Below are 22,635 nucleotides of genomic sequence, written 5' to 3'. Positions count from 1 at the left end.
TATTTACAGAGTAAGGTACTACTCGACATGAGCAATGGAGACAGATTTGGGCCCTTTGAGGCTTCAGAATGTATCATCAGGATATGGAAGATGATGTGGCTAAATTCCTTCTGCTGCTTTGCTAATCTCAACGACTAACCTATTATTTTATTATAACAACCCATGGGGAGCTTGAAACTTGGACCGATTTTCTTTCCAAAAGCTGCTACCCTCCACAACCTCTGTTGTATAAAGAAGCAAAAAGTCACAAGAGAATTAGTTGTCATTGCTAACCTTGGTAGTGGTCCCATAATTAGCAGTGAACATTAGCGGACATCTTAGGTGCATTTTATTGATCAGTGATCTGTTGGGCTTTTGATCTCATTCATTTCTTTCTTCATTTAGCCACCAGATAATGGGCCTCCACCGCTACCAACATCGTCCCTTCCTGAAGGCTACTATGAGGAGGCGGTGCCACTTAGTCCTGGAAAGGCTCCTGAATATATCACTTCCAGTGAGTAATATATATCCTGATGCCATCCTAAGCAATTGTCAGTTTTAGTGACTTTCAGTGCTTTAAAACACAAAGACATAAACAAAAAAGAAAACTGTTCTCTCTTTACATCCTCTATAGTTAAGAATTTTATATGAAGGGCTCAGTATTGTCTGTGTCTATAAGGATAGATTGTGGCTGGTTTATGACAGGGGGATCAGGTAGGCATGCTGGACCCCACAGCAGTTTCTGATGTGAGTGACCAGTATCTCCAATGCTATTCTGTGACACTAGTTCAATATCAACTCGGGGACAGAGTGCTACCTCCTAATTAATCACCAAAACCAATTATCTCAGCATTCAGGTCTCCCATGATCATATCCAGATACTTACCCAGTCTAATCTATCTTACACTGACGTATGATTGGATCACAGTGATAGAATGATGGCATGCCTGCCACTGAACAGTTGTGCAGGTTTAGTGAGCTGGACATTTAAGTGCTAAAAGATGGAGGGTGTTTTCCAGTGGGTTGGAGGAGGTAAAAAGGTTTCTTTTGCTGCTCTTATTTATTGTCTGGCAGAGTTAATTCATCACTTCTGTACGAATACTTTTCTGCTGGATCATCATCATTCATGACCCTAAATTTGTTAGACCATTTTTATTGTTGTTTAAATCTAAATGAATGACTAAATAAAATCTGTTCTCCTAAATAATAAAACAAGAGAAACATTATAACACTAACAAATGATCTGTGTGCCATTTGTACACCGTGGATTAGGGAGAGTCCTTTGTTTTTCTTGGAGAATGGTATGTATGCATTAGCTCTAAACATAAAAAAAAACCAAAACCAAATAAAATCTGGCACTTGTTAATAGGAATAACTTAACCTAGGCAATTGGGGCAAAAAAATAAGAGTTCAAAAAAATGTAAAATGAATGTAGACATGCTCAGCCTCAGCAGTGCTCAGGGACTGTCCACTCCCTGCTTCTCCCCCAGAAGTAGTGCAGGGTGGTCCTGCTCACACCCTCTGACCCAGTGAACTGCCAGTTCGCGGTTAGCTGCTAAATGCAAGGGTCCAGCTCAAGGAGAAAATATTAGCTGCATTTTAAAGTACTGTACAGTAGTTGTTTCTGTGGAGCTAAAACCCAAAACACGCTAACCAAATTTCAGACTTATTTTTATTGACCTTCATTACCGTCCAGACCCACAGGAACATTTAGGGGAGATGGACCATCCCCCACTTCCATAAATCAAAGTTATAACTTTTGTAAAAGTTCTATGCATAACTAGCGTAACTCATAACCTATGTTGCCTCAACTCTGCTGAATTCCATTACCTTTTATATTTGTCATCGAATCCTTTAACACCTCTAGAAGAATATAAGTACTGTCAACAACTCTGTTTATTTGTAGTAAAGTTAGTGGCTAAATTCACCGTAGGCCTTCTTCAGTGCTTGTTACCCATCTACTCCAGCAAAATTCCCATTGAGCTCATTTGTGCTAGCTTGTCTTATGGCTTTGTGAATAATACGAACATAAGTGACTAAAATAAAACCACCAAACTCACTTTACTCGTAATAACTGCAGCCAGGGTACAGCGCTGTTTTTGAGGTGGATGTGATTGAGAAGACACAGATTCTAAGGAACCAGACTACAAGAACAGCATGATGAAGAAGCGGAGGAAAAAAAGAGAGAATGCCAGCTCTAATGGATTAAATAAATGTTCGACCAGATGTAACTCTCTCTAGTATATGTTTCTTCATACAGTAGAACCTCAGAGTTACGAGGGGATCGAGGTTGTTCATAACTCTGAAATCTTTGTAACTCTGAACAAAATGTTATGGTTGTTCTTTCAAAAGTGTACAACTGAATACTGACTTAATACAGCTTTGAAGCTACTATGCAGAAGAAAAATGGTGCTTTTAACCATTTTAATTTAAATGAAACAAGCACAGAAACAGTTTCCCTACCTTGTCAAATCTTTTTTTAAACATTTCCATTTTTTTTAGTAGTTTATGTTTAGCACAGTACTGTACTGTACTGTATTTGTTTTTTTCTTCTTTTTTTCTCTGCTGCTGCCTGATTGCTCACTTCCGGTTCCAAATGAGGTCTGTGGTTGACCGGTCATTTCGTAACTCTGGTGTTCGTAACTCCTGAGGTTCTACTGTAATAAGAATATTTTTTCTAATATAATTAACAGTAAATAGGCTCACATCTTCTATGTTCCTATAAAAAGGTGAAAAATCCACAGGAGTATAGTTCATGAAAACAAAATGATGGTGATTTCCCTATCTGTGGTCTGTAAATAAATATTTATTTGCAGATAAGAACAAGTTGAAGTGTGCCTCAGCTGATGATGACTTTCTTTTTCCATCTCCATTTATTGAAAAATACTGATCCAGAGTGACCTACTTTAAATTAGCTTCAGGTTAATCCTTTGAATACCTTATTCGGAATAATGTGAAAATGTGTTAGAGTATATTATTTTCCTTAACAATTTGTATTTTTATACACAGAAAAGCATGTAATTCATACAACAGATACTAGAATAACCATCAGGCTCTGCCAAAAAGTATATATATGTAACTAGGCTTGGAAGGATTAGATTTTTAATGGTCAATGTCGGTGAACGTTGATTTCACATTCATACACAACTCCCCCCCAGATATTTCCATTGATAACAATCAAAATTTACAGTGAGGCAAGTAAGAAAAATGCTACTTGAGAACTTAGTAAAGTTTGATTTAAGGATACTTAATTTGTATATTTTGACATGTGATGTTGATAATTTGTGTTTTGACAGTTATAAAGCATTAATTTTTTAACTCCCAGGGTCTACTGTAATTAAATTGGTGTCTGACTTCCCTGTTGTCTGAACCCCCCATAATTTCCCACATTAAAATTGAGAAAAATTGGAAAAATTGCTTTAAAATAAACATTGATATTATCTGTTGAAATTATATTTTAAAAAAAATTGAATTCTTCCTATACAGTACATATTACAATTGAGCTTGGACTCAAAAGTCAGTGGGAGCTACTGGATGCTCTGCACTTTTGAAAGTCAGACCACTTAGTTTAGGAACCTAAATGAGGATTTAGGAGTCTAACTTTAAACACCTTTTTAAAATAATCTTGATCATTGTGTGTGTTCTGCTGGTATGAAATTTTGAGGTCTAGTGGAAGGTCAAGTCACTGTAGGTTATAGAGACATTAATCTCTGGCTAGTGAGTGTGGATAGTCTTGAACCCCTTCCCTCCACCCTGTGTTGCTGGGGAAAAAGGAGCAATCTCTCTTTGCATCAACCTTAATGTATTCTGAGTGTTGGGTTGGCGTTCTCGACTACCCTGTCCTCCCACAGTATCCTCTCTGCTGCCGAGGGGGTGGGGTAAGGTCTCACTACTCCCCCTTCCCCTAACTTTTTAAAAAAATCTTTGCCATGAAGATCACCATTGTACACCTCTGCTGTAGCTCCTTGTCTTGGTAAACAGTTGAACTGACAACTTGCTTGTCAGTTTCCCTTTTGTTGCCATCAGGTTTCTGAATTACTTCAGTGGATCTGCATCTTTCTCATTCAGATCACACTTGGAAGGTTATCTTTGCAACAGCAAGGACTAGAAACTTTTTTTAAAAGGAAAGCTTAAATCTGCAGGCTTATGGCAGAGATCTATAAAAGCCTGAATGATGTGGAGAAAGTGAATAAGGAAGCACAGAGGAGGTGTTGTGAGGAAGGGCGAGGGTTTACAGTGCCAAGATTATATGGTTACTCAGTATTGATAATTGCCCTTGTTTGTACCATGATGGCAACAGAAATTGGGGTAGAAGGGAGCCAGGTGAATAAGTATTTTATGCAGGGATAAATGACACAGCCCAAAGGGAGAACTCTGGGTCAAAACAATGTGCCAAAATAAGATGTCTTATAAAATATGACTTGGTCTGTAATTATATATATTTTTTTAATAATGTGTATATACATTCCAAATCAAGACTTTGTAAATTGTTGGATGCAGAGTGGCATGTGGTGGTGTGTGTCTGTGTGTATGCATACTTGAAATACAAAACTGAACCTTTAAATTTTGAGTCCCCACTAGCACCTCCATAACTGGGATATTAATAACCTTGATGAAAGTATGTAGGTGTTGTGAAAAAAAGTGCAGTGGTTAATCAAATTACTGTGCTGAAAAGCAGTGATGGAAACAAGATATTTGCTTGGGGCTTGAGGTAAAAAGAAACCAATCCTTCATAATATAGTATGGAGATGACTGATAACAATGGTATTTGGTAGGTGGAACATTCTTTTGTGGAATATGAGAAAGTTAAAACATCCCATAAAATGGAAATGGTTTATTAAAATACAGCAAAGACAGATACAATATTGCCTTTTGCCTCCTCAGTGTCAGGTACACTAAAAATGCAGATGGAAAAGTGGTTTTTCGTCTTTTCTGCTCTCCACCACTGCTGGCCACCTCTTTGGGAGTTTTCAGATTCAGAAAAAAGAACAGGAGTACTTGTGGCAGCTTAGAGACTAACCAATTTATTTGCGCTTAAGCTTTCGTGAGCTACAGCTCACTTCATCGGATGCATTCAGAGGGAGTCTGGTGGCAGAGAATAGAGTAGAGTCACAACAAACTTTAAAATTAAAAAAGAAAATATGGCTTTAGACAGGGAGTAGGACACCACCACCTCACCCCCATCGCCCCAGCCCCACTGCTAGAAGCTGTGAGCAGAGCAGGACATGGGTGGCCTAATTGTGCCCTAGATCACTGTTAGATTGGAAGAGGGGAAGGAGGCAACTCATGGCCCCTGAAAGAATTGCTGGTCCTGAATACAGGAAGAATGTAGTGTGAGTCAGGAGCTGCCTTTCAAGGAGGATTGTTGTTGCCAGAGGGATGGACCAGGATTCTGGATATCACTCTAGGGCAAGGAGATAGTCAGGCCTCCCTGAAAATGCTGGTTTAACTACTGAATTCTGCATTTTCATGTTTAGTAATTTCACCAGTTTAACTCTTCTGTCTCTGCAGGTAACATGTGGGTGTTCTTTTGGATGTCTGAGTTTGATCAGTGGCCTCCTAGGCATTTTCTAATTTAGTAGTGTAAACTTTCATAGAGCTTCCTGGATAACCCCACCAGAAAGGCGTTTTTGTTTAGGCTCTTTTGTCCTGGTTTTCAGGGAGGTAATTAGAAGAGATGGAGATCTCACATATTATTTTTACATGATTATGAGAAAATGAACAGTCTTTAATATAAAACCATTTCCCAGTTTGCCAGTTTAAATTAAATAATAGACAATCCCTAACCTTTTCCACCCTTCCCTTTTATTCCATTTATTATTTTTTTAAACAATAAAAACCTTGTCGTGTTTCTTAACTTTAGATTCATTTGTAGCTTTTAGCCGCTGCCTTGCATTGGCTTATTGCTGAGCCCTGTCATTCCACAGCTTAGGAAGGATTGTATCTTCTGGAGCTTCTAGGCATACCAGCTGGCAGAAAGGTCCTCATTTAGTAAGGGGGTACAGAGTTCTTTGATAAAGATAACAAAGTTTTCAAGTAGTAGAGAGCTAACTCCTGGCTCTTGATAACAAAGGGAGTGATAAGAAGCCCACTTAAATCAGAGTCTTGCCATTGATGTCAATGAGCTTTGGATTAGGCTAAGGAACATAAGGGGAGAGTTTCTTCAGAATGCTTTCAACATCAGCAGAGGCACTGATGCAATCAATGGCACTGTCTACATTAGCATTAATTGTCTCATGGTTTGTAACTTGTTGCTGTTATAATTGTATGACATTTTGTACAGACCTGTATTTTTCTACTGTATATGGTGTAAATATTTAAACATACAGAAATACTTGATTCCTTGTGAGCTGTGTCATACTCTATGTTTATTTCTCTACATGCTAGGTCCTTAATATTTACGTTTCTTTCTTTCCATGCAGACATTGTCAGGAAGAGTTTAGTATTGCATTAAGGAATAGGGAAAGATTATAATCGCTTCCTCTAGAAAAGCTGCAAAAGGGGGGAAAATGAAATTGCAAGTAGCATTTTCAACATAAGCAGTATCTAAGTGCTAAGTATTAATTCCCAAGTTATAGTTTTAGTTAAAATTCCAGGAGTATAATTATGGTTCTATAGTTAAATCTAATGATGATGCAGTTCTCATTTTTATAGCATCTCATACTCAATAAACTTAATGTATTCATATTACGGAGGATTGAAAAATATATTGTTTTTGGTTTGTCTTTAGAATAAAAGGTAGTACTTAAAATAGATCCGTTACAGTTGTTCAGTTTTATAGGTGTGTTTCATGGTTGATAGTTTTAACTGGGTACTTTTATACTTTTCTTAAAGATTATGACTCAGATGCTATGAGCAGCTCTTATGAATCTTATGATGAAGAGGAGGAGGATGGAAAAGGGAAAAAAATGAGACATCAGTGGCCTTCTGAGGAGGCTTCTATGGACCTCGTAAAGGATGCCAAAATTTGTGCCTTCCTCTTGAGAAAGAAGCGATTTGGACAATGGACCAAACTACTGTGTGTTATCAAAGAAAACAAACTACTGGTAATTATTATTTTATTTCGTTTGGCTAGATTTTGTTTGTAATTTAAAGATGTGATTATTTTTAAAGGAAAATGGCTTATGGTAAATATTTTGTAAATAGTGATCAAGTTTAATATTGCTGTCAGAGAGCATGACCAAGGGCCCCATATTGATCAATTGATGGCTTTTTTAAAATTCACTTAGAACATGGAACCTGTCACAGTGAAACTTATACCCTAGAAAATTCTCTGATGCAGAGAACATAGCCGGAAGCCTATTTCTGTCTAATATATTTCATCCCTGAAACCTTGCAAACCCAACCCTTATGGAGGCAAAAATCCCACTAGATTCTGTGAGAGTTTTCCGTATATAAGAGCTGTTGGATCAGACCCTTAGAGAGAAACAAGTCCCTTGGTAGATTGAGCAATCACTTGGCAGCATATGTTATTGTAATGTATATACTTAAAACTAAACCTTCACCATCTGTTCTGCTGTAATTACAGATGCAATATTCACATAATTCACAGCTGCATCATAGAAAGGAAAGATGGAAGTGATTAAAATGTCTTTGTGTTCATTCTCTAGAACTCTATTATGTTTCTTTCATATACTGGTCAGCAGTTGCAGGTCCATGACTTAGTAAACTCCCTGCTGCAAGACTTGTTTCTGTTTAGTGAAGAAAGGATTATCTTATGAGCAGGGCTGACCCTAGGAGAGCGCGGTGCCTGGGACATAGGTGCTGCGTTTCTATCAGCTGAGGGGTGCTCCCCCTGGCTCCGGTAGGCCCTGCCCCCACTCCTCCCCTTCCCCGAAGGCCCTGCCTCGCTTCTTCCCACCACACTTCTTCCCCACCCAGTTCCCCTCCCCCCCAGCGCCTCCAGACGAAACAGCTGATTGGCAGTAGGCAGTGGGAAGGAGGGGGAGGTGCCAATTGGTGGGGCCCATCGGCAGGCAGGAGGCACTGAAGAGAGGAGGAGGTTGGTAGGGGGGCTTCTCTTCGCCCCCCCTCCCACCTCACCTTCCCGCCCGCCTCCTCACCAAGCGTGGGGCCTCCCAAAGCGTGGGGCCCAGGGCGGTCATCCCGATTCACCGTACTCTAGGGACGGCTCTGCTTATGAGAGGTTTTCATTTCTATATTATTAGAAAAACATACAAGGGTTTTAAACTGCACCCTAAATCACGTGAGGTCTGTTTCTCTCTTCCTGTGTGGTGCCCACAAAGTTGCAATTAGCAGATGCGTTTATGATGGCTGCATCCCAACTTGGTTGCACCTGGAAAGGGATATTCTAGAAAGGCAGGGTCCTCAATTTAGCAATTCATTTTCCGTCATTGGTCGTCCATGGCCCAGATTTGTCAATGTTCTGAGTATGCTGCAAAGTTCATCTACTTTGGCTGAAGGGGGAACGGACAGATTTTGGGCCATAGATGGTCAGATAAGAGGTTGCTGTAAATATGGTGGGAAATTGTTATTAAATGGGCAGTTCAATTTATGCTTTAAGGATATTATTTTTGCATTGTATATATTTTAATTGTCAAAAAAAGTTTGACTGATTTTGTTCACTCGTATATTGGTGTAAATCCGTTGGATTCACTGTTGTTAGTCCAGATCTATGCCAACATATGCAAGATCAGAATCAGACTTTTGGAATGAAGGATAGAAGCTTAAAATCAAAATAGAGAAAGAAAGAGAAATTAAAAAGGCACATTATATTTCTTCTACAATTAAGTTTATTTATTTATTTAAAATCCTGGTGGTACTCTTTTTCCTTTAACCACATGTTCCTTTAACCACTTGTGTGGTCTAAGAAATTGTTATAAAAGTCATAACAGGAGATTTAAACAAGATTAGTTTACTATTGGAAGAAAGACCTAGAAGACTTATCCTATGATTTTTGCAGAAAGTAATACAAATATATATGTGTTTAGGGATTAGTTATTCCCTATATTATAAATGCAGCATTCAACTGAAACCAAAATGTGATATTTTAGATCAGAACCAGACATTCAGCATAAATAATTTGGCCAATAATTGCTTTCTATACATCCTCATCTGGCACTATTTGTTATGTAAATGTGTGTTTTTAGTAAACTTCTTATATATACTCTGAAAAATAAAATCTAGAAATATATATCAAGATATGCCACAGAAATGCTTCTTAAACTGATAAAAGGTGGTGGTGGCTTTTCATGCTCATAGAACTTAAGTATGTTTTTTTATAAAACAAATTTCCTCAAAAAACTATTTACCACTCAGCTGAGACCAGGCCAAAGAAATTTTAGCCTGAAAGGAAAGGAAAACAATTAGAAAACTGTGATTGGTTTTAAATTATTCCCTTCTCAGCCTTGATTGTAGTGTTTGTAATATCCTGTTAACAATTGCTATATGTTCCTGAATCTTAACATGTGAAGTGGGTAAGGCAACATTTTAAAATAAGGGGTCTCAGTTCCATGTATAAAAATGCATGTGCATTTGTTAGGCTACCTTTTTCGTTGGGTTATCCATATTGCATATGCAGATTGGTCTTTTTTAATATCCAAATAGCTATTGTACATGCACATGAAAATGTAGATGGGGTAAAAAGACCAATTTGCACATGTAGTTACGGTAACTGGACATGGAAATACAGGCACACAATGTTATGATCTTGACTTGTTTTTGTTTTAAATCTGTTATTCTATGTATGACAGCCTAATAAAACTGAACTACACTGAAAGATTGAAAGAACTGAAGGATGGAAGTTCAGAATGGGCACTAGATGACTCATCAAATGAGTCATGCTGTGTGAAGCCTTTCACCTTTAGGTCACAGCTTCAAATCTGGGCCAGGTTCATCAATGACCCAGCATCTGAAGGGGGTTCACTAATGTTTCTCACAGTCGAGGGGGAGAAAAATTCATATCAGTCTTAGCAGAGGAAGCAAAGAGTAAACCAGCATGGACACTGAACTATGCCCTGACTCTCTTATCCAGTTCAGGGTTGAGGCTTATTGGTAGGTAAAAAAAACAGTAGGTATATTAAAAAAGGCCTGCAACGGCATTCCCCGTGCTGTACCTATTCTGTGATTAAACAGTCTCCAGTAATATCAATCTGGCAACCATTTCACTTTAGGGAAGGGGATGATAGAGAAGGATGCCAAGTTAGCATTGAATAACTTTGGCAGATGGTAAGGGGATGAGTGAGAAAAGCTAAAGCAGTGAAGTACTGCTATATAGTAAGGGCTTTCACCAGAAGTGCGTGAAATTAAGTTTTAACCTAATAACCTGCTTTTTATTTAGTGTTATAAAAGTTCCAAGGATCAGCAACCTCAGATGGAATTGCTGTTGAATGACTGCAGTATCACATACATTCCCAAAGACAGTAAAAAGAAGAAGCACGAGCTGAAAATCACTCACCAAGGAACAGATGCCCTGGTTCTAGCAGTACAGAGCAAAGAGCAGGCAGAACAGTGGTTGAAGGTACTGGACGGTTTCTGACCAGTTACATATCTAAAAACATTTCTGACAATAAAACACTGTGTTGGTTACTCAATATCAATTGATATTACAAGGTGAGATATGAAAATATGACTGTTTGTTTTTTAAATTAATGTTTTAGGTAGTTGGGTGTTTTTTTTCCTTGTTCAGAAGAATGGCCCCATATATCCAGCCTTTGAGCTCTTTCACCTGCCACTGACAAAATCCTTTCACTTTTTGCCTTGTATGATGACGCTTCTTCCCTAATAGAAATGGCTGTGTTTACTGAATTCTGCTGTTCACATGAAATATCAGGCAGCCCCTTTCAAGAGTACAATTTTATGAGAAACCGGATTTTGAATCCGTGGAGAGCAAATCATAAGATCTGCTTTGTGCCACTAAAGTCTCTGAAACAAATCAGTATTTATTAAAATGCCACATGATGCTAAATATTGAGACGGGAGAAGGACGTTTTGCCCTGTAACTTCAAAATACTGAAATTAGTTTTGGTATTGATTAAAAAAAAATACAAGCAAAAGACAGTAGGTTTTAGGTTTTTGGGTTGTTGGGGGTTTTTTAGAATTAATTAACAAGTAACTAGTGATTTGCTTTCACACAGCTACCTCCTTCTCCCTGTTTAAAAAACTAACAAATCTGTTATGAAAATGTTTTCTTCTCTTCAAATGTAGAATTTCTCCCCAAAATGATAGTATAATATTTACTCCTGAAACAGCACTACACTGCTATCTTGTGATGAATCAAGGCCAGAAATGGTGGTTTTATGCCAATAAAAAGCCAACCCTCATTTTCTTTCAAATGAATACCATGCTTTGCATCATTTTTGCTCCCGCTTAAGCCTGTGCAGTGGGAACTCTTGTTTCAAAGGCAGCTGGCTCCACAGGGCCTAGCATTACTGTTGGTGTTTCAAAAAAAATAATTTGTAACCAAGGCAGAAAGAGAGGAAAAAAATACCAGTAAAGTGTGTGTTAACTTTCTAGAGCACACACAAAAAATGGGGGGAGTGGTTTCTGTAAATTTTGTCTAATGCAAAATAGATGATGACGTAGGTTTTAAAGGTTTTATTGGTATTCCTTTGGCTTGACCTGCATAACTTACAAGAATGTATGGTTTTGCCATTCATGAGTGAAGCAGCCACTCAAAGTTCATACCAGTAAATTTCTGGATCCACTCATATTTACATTCTTGGGCCCTTGATCCTGTGAGAGTTTATGTGCCTGAGTAACTATGTGTGTGAGTAGTTGTACTGAGTTCATATGCAGAATCATTGGGTGGCATGTATGTTGTGGATGGGAGTTGCAGAGATTAGTACACATTGTTCACTTATCTTCTTAACACCCTGGTTTATGGAAGAAATTCTTTGTGCACATAGAAGAAAATGTTTTCTACCAAACCTAGAGCAGGGCTTGAAAAATCCCTTTTGACTGGGGCAAATTGAAACCTGGAGTAGGCAGTGGGTCTATTGAGCAGAAAGACGCAGGTACTGCTTGCTTCGTTCTGATATAGCAAGGGAATAGGGTGACCAGATAGCAAGTGTGATAGAGAGTGGCTGTGACTATGGGTGGGTACGAAGATGCATAGCTGCTATGCTTTGCACAGCTCCATGTGGCATTTTATGCAAGTTAGTTCATGAGCTAGTTTGCATATATCCATAAACTTCAGCTTATGATAAACATGTTCCGCCTAAACAGTGGTAGGGGTAGGCTCAGGAATTGGCCAAAATCTTGACAGTAGAAAGTGGGGATGACTGGGGGCAGCTGGTGGCTATCTTAAGGGCAGCTGGGTGAGCAGCGGAGCTGAAAGCAGTACGGGGTGCCTAGAGGGGTTTTTGATTGATGGTCGCCTGGGGCTGCTGGGACTGGCTGGTCGCTGAGGGAAGCTGCAGTGGGGGAATTGATGTTGGCTGGGGAATTAGGGCGTGTCTTCTGACGGGTGTGGAGGTGTTTGCTTGTGAGAAGCCAGGTGGAGCTGGATGCGGACAGTTGTAGGGGCAAAATAAGAGAGCCTGATGCCTGCTGGGCCTCTCACCTTGTGTTGCTGGTGCCAACACTCCTTCCTCCAGCTGGGATCCAGCAGGGGGAACAGTGAGAGTGAAGCAACTGGCTGCCTGCTCAGCAGGTGACATAGAGATCAGAAGGCACAACTGCAGCTCTTGCCTGCAGAGCTATGGGTAGGTGTGACAGTGTTGCCAGGCGACTGTGTCCCATGAGATACAGAACACCTGTCAGCTCTGTAGATGGGTGCAGATGTCTGTGTGAAGAGGGAGGAGGGGGGAGAGGAAGAAAGTGGCGGAGGAATTAGAGAGCATGATGTAGCAAAAGAATGAGGAAGAGCCGTAAGGGGAGGAGATGACATTTCAGGAAAAAGATTAATCCTGAGCAATGATAGGAGAAAGAGGGATGAAAGCAGAAGGGGAAAGAATATATAACAAATGGAGAGACACAGTAAGACGTAACACTTTAAAATGTATTAAAGAAAAAGATAATTGGCAATATGTTACTCTAAGTACATTACGCAGTAAACACAGGCACAGCTGTAGGAGTACTGTCAATTGCAGGGAGCATGTTTTTTGTGCAGGCAGAAGTGTAGGTACGTTTCACTCTGTCTAGAAGATTGAGTCCAGTTTTCAAGCCTGTTCTAGCAGCATGTCATGTGTTGCAGTTTGTCCTGGGAATGCAGACTTCTGAGAATCAGGATTTTGCCATTTTTCACTCTGTTCTGTTCAGTGTCTAGAAATGTGGAAGTTCCCAATGCAAGTACTGTAGTTTCAGATCCTAACCAGATTACTAGTATTTATGTTGGACTTCACTATTCTCAGATGTGAAGGTCAGTGAAGTAGTGTGGGAAAGTATCACTTCAGCTATAGTGGCTTTTTAAACAAAACTTTTAATCCAGCATTTTAAGAGCAGCTACAAGTCTGAATACATAAGAATCCACCCAACGTTCTCTATGCTTTGCTCTGATGTAACCATATATGGTACTTATTTTCTTAAGAATAAATTGTATGTTTCTAAACACGGTTTGATTAAACACGTAAGAATTTCCTGATGGCATGTAGGCTTCCTATGAAAAGAGAAGTGAAGAGCAGTTTCAGAGGCATGACTGCATGGTGACTTGCTGAATGGAAAATTAATCTGTAATTCTATATACCACCAGATTAGCCTTTGTTCTGCTTTTTAATATCTCAGGCAGAGGCCGCCCTACGCAAAATAAGACAACCTTCCTTCTAATTGCTTCAAAGTTTATGGCAGGGATCTACGCCGCCCTCCCCCGGCCTCCGGAGTCATGGACCTGCTCCCACAAGTCTTCCCTGATGTCCTCCACCTCCTGGGCCCACTCCCCATCGGCCTCCTGTAACCCTTCCCCGGCCTCCTCCATCCCTCCCTGACCCACACTGCAGTTCTTTTCCTGGAGCCACACAGCTCAACCCAGGCCCCACTGTACTCCTCACTCCCAAGCCTGCACCCCTGCCTGGTCCCCAGCAAGCCCCATGCCACTCATACCATTCCAGATGAGCTGTTCACTGTCAGGCTTGTAGTACAGGGCCATTGCAGTGTGAGTCCAGGTTAGCAGTCAGGGCAAGTCCTGAGAGCTGCCCAGGCACCAGGGTCTCCAGAGGTTGGGCGCTGGGCAGCAGGTGTGGGCTGGGTGCTGACATGGAGCCAAGCAGGTCACTGCTTTGGGCTGAAGCCCTGACAGCACTTGTAGTGCTGCCAGGAGTATCTCTGAGCTGCATCTGCAGCCACAATTGTACCTGCATTAGGGGTGGGGAGCGGCTAGGGATGAGAGCACTTTCTCAGCGGCCCGGCTGGTGTCCGTTTCATGCTCCTGGGAGCCCCAACTGGGAGCCCCAACTGGCAGCCCCGCCAGCCTCATCACCTGCCACCCATTCCTGGAAGGAACCAAGGGAGAAAGGAACCAAGGGAAGTCCTGAAATCTGCCATCCTCAGCAACTGCCTAGCTTGCCTGTGTCTAGAGCAGCCTCTGATCTCTGGATTTGAAATTTGGATTTTCATAGAAAGTAACAGTGAGCTCTTATAGGCTATTTATAACACCAGTATCTAATTATTATTTTTAAAAAGTAGCACTGAATAAGTACCCTGTTAATTCATTTAACATTTCATGAACACTGATTGGAATCTGTCCTGCATACGCATATGGCAACTGATTGGAATGAAATGGCATTAGTCTGTCGCATTCTTTTTCAAAGGAATTTCATTGTAATTAGATCATACTAAATGCACTGCTGTTTCCTGTCTTGTTCTAAACTTGGATTTTGCAATGCTGAATGCATTGGCGCTTATCAGGCTTTCTTTCATAAAATATGTTTAATGTATTTATTTATACACAAAACAGTCTTCACAGACACAGGCAGAGATAGTTATTTCCACATACGAGGCACATTCCTACTACTAAAAAAAAAAAGCTTTGCAAAATTGTATCTGTGCTGAGAGTGAAAGAGTAGGCAATCTGCAGAACATTTGGAGACAGATTGACAGTAGTTTGTTCAGTTCCATCACACTACAAAGCTTTCCATTAATAAAGCTATTTCAAGTACATGGCAAGGCTACTGTCCTCTCAACTTCCAGGATTACAACTTTGCTATCACATACGCCATACTACACAATACAAATTGCCTGCTCCAGAACAATCCGAAAGCAGGTTATGCTGTGCTTGCAGCCGCTTAGAAACACTACTTTTCAATGGAAAATCAGATACATCAGATTTCAACTTGCACTATTTTGCCGCGAATTTTCTTTTTACTGTTTACTTGTTTCGTTTTCCTGTTTACCATAACTCCCTGTGAGCTCCTGCAATGTGTGTGGATGTGTGCAGGAAAGGACAATCCTGGGAATGAGTTCACCGTGTTGTGTTGGCAGGAGTGGCTTTGCGGGGCGTGTCCTCTCCTACAAATAGATGGGGAAGCATTTTTAGTGCTGAAGATTCTTCCTGGCTGTCGGAACTCTTGGCGTTCTTGACCAAACACAGCTTTTTCCAGACTGTCCCGGTTTCTTTTTCCAGTGAAATAGATCATTGACTTCAGCGGGCAGATGATGGGGCCCTCAATTTCCCTCTGTCTTTCAATCAGCTGGGAGGCACTCCCTCCCATGATCTCTGTCCCCAGCTTGTGATTTCTAGATTTGATTGTCAGACAGGGAAGTGCCACAGTTTCAGGGTACCTGCACCTGTATTCTCCCTTTGTGGTCCCTCAGGGGCATCCACCTAAGGTTTCAAGCTCCGAGCCATCACCTCTCTTGGGCAGCCACTGATATCCCTCTCCCTCCTGACCAGGGGTTTTAAGGCTGCACAGCCCCCAACCATACACTGTGACATCCCCCACAAGCCAGTCTGCCTAACGGCCAGCACCTCTGCATTGCTTACTTTCCAAGGGCTATGACCAGTATATTGAGCAGTTACAGGTGACCACACAGCTCTTTCTCAGCAGAGTACATTTATTTTAAGGACAAAGCATTACAGAGAAGACATCTAAAAACAACAAAAGTTCCCACACACTTACTGATAAACATACCAAAAATGACACATCACTCCTTTGGGCCCAAATAGGTTCAACCCTTCAGCAAGTCTGGGACCTCTCCTTGGACAGAATATCCTGTCCATTTGCCCAGTCAAAATGTGGGCCCCCAGTTTGCCTACTTTGTAATCACAGATGACTGAACACTCTTGCCCCGCTTCTTCCCCGAGGCCCCGCCCCTTCTCTGAGGCCCCGCCCGCCACTCACTGCTTCCCCCCCTTCCCTCCGTCACTCGCTCTCCCCCACCCTTGCTCACTTGCTCATTTTCACCAGGCTAGAGTAGGGGGTTGGGGTGTGGGAGGGGGTGAGGGCTCTGGGCTGGGGCCGGGGATGAGAGGTTTGGGGTGCTGGAGGGGAGTCCAGGCTGTGGGGAGGGGCCAAGGGGTTTGGAGTCTGGGAGGGGGCTCTGGGCTGAAGCAGGGGGTTGGAGTGTGGGAGGGGTATGGGCTCTGGGGGTGGGGCCAGGGATGAGAGGTTTGGGGTACAGGAGGAGGCTTAGGGCTGGGGCAGGAGGTTGGCATGCAGGAGTGGATGAGGTGTGTGAGCTCCAGGAAGGAGTTTGGGTGCAGGAGGGGGCTCAGGACTGGGGCAGGGGTTTGGGAAGGGGTGAGGGGTGCAGGCTCCAGGTGGCACTTACCTCAAGTGGCTCCCAGAAAGCAGCGGCATGTCTCTCCGGCTCCTAGGCAGAGGGGCAGCCAGGAGGCACTGCGTGCAGGCCCCACCCCTGGAGCTCCCATTGGCTGTGGTTTCCAGCCAGTGGGAACTGCAGAGCCGGCACTTGGGGTGGCGGCAGCGTGCGGAGCCCCCATGGCCGCCCCTGAGCTGGATGTACATGGCAGCCACTTCCCCAGAGCCCCTCAGAACCAGGCAGGGAGCCTGCCAACCCTGCTGCTCTGCCAATCGGACTTTTAACAGCCTGGTCAGCAGTGCTGACTGGAGCCGACAGGGTCCCCTTTCGACTAGTTTTCCCGCAGTCGAAAACCAGACACCTAGCAACTCTACCCCTAGTTTGTTTACACTGATCCTTTATATGTCCCACACTTTTTGTTTCTAGGTCTCTGGAAGACCCAGCCTGAAACAGTATTTTCAAGCCACCCCATGGGATGGTGTTTCTCTGGTGTTGTTTACAAATGACCCCATACTGTTTGTAGTTCCTGTATGAGATGTATAAAGTAGAACTCAATCCTTCATGAACGATTCATAAATTAATGCAACACTACTTAAAGATACTGCATGGGGTTGCGATCTCTGAAACGGGGAAGATCTACACATGTTAATGCTATGGGATATCTGAGGTTGGTATTGTTTTAGTGTTAGCAGCCTCACACTTTGCAAGTGCAGCAGAGCAGCTGATGGTTCTGCACAATAGACACTGCATGGGCAAGATTTAAGTTCTATATCCTCATGCAGGAATTGCTTCACCCACCTTGGAAATATAGCCATGACTATATCCAGCACACGTAGTTCCCCAAACGTCTGAGACTATTGTACTGTTTTAGACAAGAGGGCTGATTGGATCTTTATTTTCCTCCTATCAGAACACTTCCATTTCCACCTATCAAACGGGGATGCCATCTTCTTCAAAAATATGTACCCGTGGGGCCAGCTTGCAAGCCAAGCACAAGTTGTTCTCATGCAAGGATCCAAATTTAAGTCTCAAGCTAGTACTTTTTCCTTTAGACTGAACAGGCCAAGGTGTAATTTTGACAATATACATTACTTTACTTAAGCAACTGATTTTAAAACGTCAGTTCAAGTATGATTATATGATGGTAGAGAAATTAAACTCTAGTACATATGTAGACGATTTTGAAGAATTCTATAGAGATGACACCAGAAAATAGCTGAGAAATCTAAAGTCTAGACAGCAAACCACATAGGCAGTTTCAGGCTTACCAGCTAAAGAATGCTTGGTTGGAAGAATAGCTGATGTCACCGGTCTGTCAGAATTTCAGAGCACCAAGCATAACCAGTACAGATTCCAGGCTGCTATAGAGATTACATCAGTAACACTGAATTGCGCCTATAACCATGCCCATGAAAAGATGTGCACAGTTACTCTTTGTGCCCCAAAAGTGAGCTTTTTCAGTGGATGTTTGAGAATGCGCATGCATGTGTACAGCTACGGATCTATGTTCTGAATATTTGTTCCAATATATCCAATTGGCTGTGAGAAATTACACTTGTTTATCATGCCCCAAAGAGGTAGTGGATTAAGAAAATAAAATACTACTTATAAAATGGTATTACAGCAATATATTTCCTTTAGTGACTTCATTCATGCAGATAAATGGGGTCTGTGTTGCAAGCAACCCCTTCATATGAAAACTGGTCTTTGAACAAAAAACCAATTTTATGCCAAAGATATCTTTGGCCTTAAGGTCCAAAATCATGACCATTACGGAGACGGAGTAGTCGTGAAGGCCATCCTCTAGCCGTTGCAGTATTGCTTGCTAGAGCGTGCTTTCTAGTGTTCGGTCGTCAAGTACTGTATGAAAGACAATCTAAAAAATCCATTTAATCAAAACATATTCATTTTTTTATAATTTTATGCATTGTTTGGGTGAAGTTTCTTTAGTTTAATGTTTCCAAGTATACCACCCTTTGCTGTGATCCCATCAGCTTTCATAAGCTAAGCAGGGTTGGGCTGGGTTACTAATGGAAAATGTTGATGGTATACCTAGATGCTTCTGGAAGTAGAGTTCTTCTTTGAGTGCTTGCTCATGTCGATTCCATTGTAGGTGTGCGCACGCCCACATGCACAATTGTCGGAGACTTCTGCCTTAGCGGTATCCGTAGGGTCGGCTGTGGCGCCCTGTGGAGCCCCATAGAAACGAAAAGTGCTGGCTCTGCAAAAACTTTTGTCCTCAAACTCAAAAAGACCTGGACATGTGATTGAGGGCCCTCCTCATGGAGGCTGCTCTGCGCCCAACATCGGAGCTCTCACGCTCAGACTCCATGCCGGTACTTTGGCATCGGCACACAGTGTACCGCTGGCACTAGGATCTGCCAGGCACCGTTCCCCCTCTCCGGTACCGAAGAAGTGGTCTAAATTGACTGGGCCACAGGCATTGCACAAGAGGACTTCGGGCAAAGGACCTGTGTTAGGCCTCATGCCCGCAGTGGAGGCCCTCTGGGGTACTGCTGTGGTTGGACCCACAGCCCAGCCAGGGACCCACTCTGGCTCTGGGGAGTGGTAGGGGGTCCCGGTCCATTGCAGGGACATCTGCACTTGAAGCAGGCCCAGCGGCCAAGGAACAGTTAGGCTGACTGGCACCACAGACACCTGGTCGCACTGCAGATCCCGCCACAATACCGGTTCAGATGACGAAACCAGTTATGGGACCGCCCCTAAAGGCAGTGGAACAGGTGTCATTCCCCTTCACCACGGCCAAGGATCCCGGTACCGCAACCTTGGTCTCCGGTCAGGAGGCCCAGATCTCAGACACCGCTGACACCGCTTTCCCCACCTACGAGACATGGAACTCTGGAGTCGCAGTGCTGATCCCCATACTCCCAGTACCGACGGTCCTCCCACCAGAGATCGCCGAGGTGCAGGTCACCATCGCCTTGCAGATCTCCCAGGTGTCACTCCCCTCCAGCACGAGATCGTTCCTGGTCATGGCACTGATCACCGGGACTCGGTACCATTCTTCAGGCAGGCACTGGCCCTCGCCTTCCCTGTACCACCAGAGAGAGTCAGTCGACAGACTCATGTTTCCACAGCCCCGCCCTGGTCACCAGAAGGGCAGTGGTCTGGCTCAGAGGGACAGTTCAGTCTTTCCCTTGTAAAGGACGAATCATCCCCTATCTGGGAGGCTGCAAGGTGCCTGCGGCACCGGCATGGGATCAAGGGTAATGGCCCGTCCAGTGGCAATAGTGGAACCTGTGGGGGTATTTCTTATGCCGGTACTGTATTCCCACTGCTCCCCCCAGGCGGCTTCGGACAATAGAGCCCTGGCGCAGCTGGCACCAGTGTCAGAGCAAGGAGCCGAATCCAAAGCTGAAGTTTCACAGGAGGCCCCAGTGGCTTAAGAACAGTCCCTGACACAGCACAGGGAGGCTCCCCTCCTTCCAGCGGTGCAGTCGTCCCCGGACGAGGCGGTGGCGGGGCCCTCGCAAACCAGCAGCCCCCAACCCCGATGACTTCAGAGAGCACCGAGCCCTTACTTAAAAGGGTGTCCACCAACCTGAACGTGGAGGTCGAGGAACTAGCTGAGGAGCCCTATGACTTCTTCAGTGTCATCCCCTCCTCTGCCCCAGACTGGGTGGCATTGCCCTTTCACCCAGGGGTCCTGAAGATCACCATGTCAGTGTGGCAGACCCTATCTTCCATTCTGCCCACATCCAAGAAGGTGGAAAAGAAGTATTATGTCCCCACAAAGGAGGTTGAATATTTATACATGCACCCTTCCGCGGGGTCCCTGGTCTTGTCTGCCATCAACAAAAGGGCTAGGCAGGGCCAGGTGGGTAGCACTTCCAAAAATAAAGATGCCAAGAGGCTGGATTTATTTGGCAGAAAGATTTATTCAACAGCGAGTCTCCAATTTAGGCATCAGGTCCTACTTGGCAGATACAATTTCAACCTTTGGGACTCAGTCAGCAAGTTCAGGGAGAGCCTCCCACATGATCGAGCACAGGAGTTGGCCCTCTTCCACCAGAGTGACAAAGCGGCAGCTAGGGGTGCCCTCCAGATGGCCTGGGATGCTACATATATGACGTCAAGGGTGGTCACCTCTGCAATATCCATGAGGCATAGCTCCTGGTTATAGACCTCCGGGTTGTCCCAGGAGATGCAATCCACCCTCCAGAACCTCCCTTTCGAGGGAACGGGGCTTCTCTTAGAGCTGACTGATGCAAGGCTCCATGGCCTTAAAGACTCCCAGGCTACCCTTTGCTGCTTGGGCCTGCATACTCCTCAGCAGGCTAGAAAGCCATTCTGTCCACCACTGCCTCCGCCGTTGTCAAGATCTTGGGGTGCCCCTCGATCTGGACCCTAGGAAAAGGAGGACAAAAACAGCGGGTTTAAGCGACGCCACCAGTCGTCATCTCGCCCATCTACCCAGCCTGGTCCTTCCAGGGACCAACGCAGCCAAAAGCAGTCATTTTGAGGGTGCACCCGAGGACGATGCCCCAGTCACTGCACCGGAATCCGGTCCCCATCGTCCTCAACCGCCTCCGCCCCTTCCAGTCAGCCTGGTCCCATATCACCTTGAACTGCTGAGTGCTCGCATTAGTCTCGTCAGGCTATACCCTGCACTTTGTAGCCGACCAACCCTTCCATCCTCCTTCCCCGTCCCTCTTCAAGGACCCTTCTCATGAGCAACTCCTCATTCAGGAGGTCTTTTAACCTTCCACGGTTTTCTACAAGGACAAAGTCTAGCTAAGACTGCACCCAGCCTTCCTTCACAAGGTAGTCTCTCAGTTTCATTCAAGCCAAGATATTTACTTATTGGTATTCTTCCCGAAGCCACACAAGACAGAAGAGGAGTGCAGGCTGCATGTCCTCAACGTTAGATGAGCGCTGGCCTTTTATATTGACAGTACCAAGCTGTTCCGTAAGTCAACGCAATTATTTGTCGCTGTGGCCGACAGAATGAAAGGTCACCCTGTTTCCACTCAGATAATTTCTTCCTGGATCACTGCCTGCATTCGTTTTTGTTACAATCAAGCGAAGGTGCCGCCCCTGATGATCATCACCGTCCACTCTACCAGGGCTCAGGCCTCTTTGACAGCCTTTTCGGCCCAAGTGCCTATTCAGGACATCTGTAGGGCGGCCACCTGGTCGTCGGTCCATACCTTCACGTTACACTCTGCGCTGACCCAGCAGGCCCGGGATGATGCTGGCTTCGGTAGTGCAGTACTGCAAGCCGCCAAGCAGTGAACTCTAAGCCCACCTCCATAGATACTGCTTGTGAGTCACCTAGAATGGAATCAACATGAGCAAGCACTCGAAGAAGAAAAAAACGGGTACCTACCTTTTCATAACTGTTGTTCTTCGAGATGTGTTGCTCATGTCTATTCCATTACCCGCCCTCCCAGCCCTCTGTTGGAGTTGCCGGCAAGAAGGAACCGAGAGGGCATAGGGCCGGTGGCGTCTGATATACTGACATATGAGCACGGCACTCCTTGCCACAGCTGACCATAGGGATACCACTAAGGCAAAAGTCTCCGACAACTGTCCACGTGGGCGTGCACATGCTTAGAAGGGAATGGACAGTTACGGAAAGGCAGGTAACCAGGCCTTTTTTGGTGATTCAATAGGTGACCCTCTGCCCTCTGAGTCAGTACTAAATCTGTCCATCAACACTGGAGTAGAGGACACTATGAAGTGTTTTTTCCTGATATTCAAGACTGAGACTGTGCCCAGATGTGGTCATTTAAAGATGCTACAGTCCTTTTCGTAAGACTGTTAGCACAAGCGTCCTTGCCATTTTCCATCTCTGGTAATTGCATGTTGTCTACTGTTTAAATTTCCCTTAGTCTTTTGAAACTGCCTGACTTAAATTATTGTGTCATGTTAAGTGCACTTAAATAGCTTCTGTCTCCCTCCAGAAGTGGCCTGCGTTTCAGTAGAGAGTAAACTAAATCCATAGCAGTTTGCTCATCAATTTAAGCTTGTATAGGA

At 43.7% G+C, this 22,635-nt stretch overlaps 1 protein-coding gene across 3 annotated transcripts in view; it reads left to right on the top strand.

Moving 5' to 3' along the window:
* AFAP1 (actin filament associated protein 1) overlaps window positions 1-22,635 on the top strand; it is a 168,113-nt gene that overhangs the window by 98,342 nt on the left and 47,136 nt on the right. For all 3 annotated transcript variants that reach the window (XM_073342598.1, XM_073342601.1, XM_073342599.1), the window contains 3 exons: window positions 385-493; window positions 6,814-7,025; window positions 10,280-10,459. In XM_073342598.1, coding sequence (XP_073198699.1) covers window positions 385-493; window positions 6,814-7,025; window positions 10,280-10,459 — 501 coding nt within the window. The remainder of the gene's footprint in view (window positions 1-384; window positions 494-6,813; window positions 7,026-10,279; window positions 10,460-22,635) is intronic.

The sequence above is a fragment of the Lepidochelys kempii genome, chromosome 4 (assembly GCF_965140265.1).
Source record: "Lepidochelys kempii isolate rLepKem1 chromosome 4, rLepKem1.hap2, whole genome shotgun sequence".
Classification (NCBI taxonomy): domain Eukaryota; kingdom Metazoa; phylum Chordata; order Testudines; family Cheloniidae; genus Lepidochelys; species Lepidochelys kempii.
The sequence above is the reverse complement of the archived record's forward strand: the minus strand, read 5'-3'. Positions and strand labels throughout refer to the sequence as shown.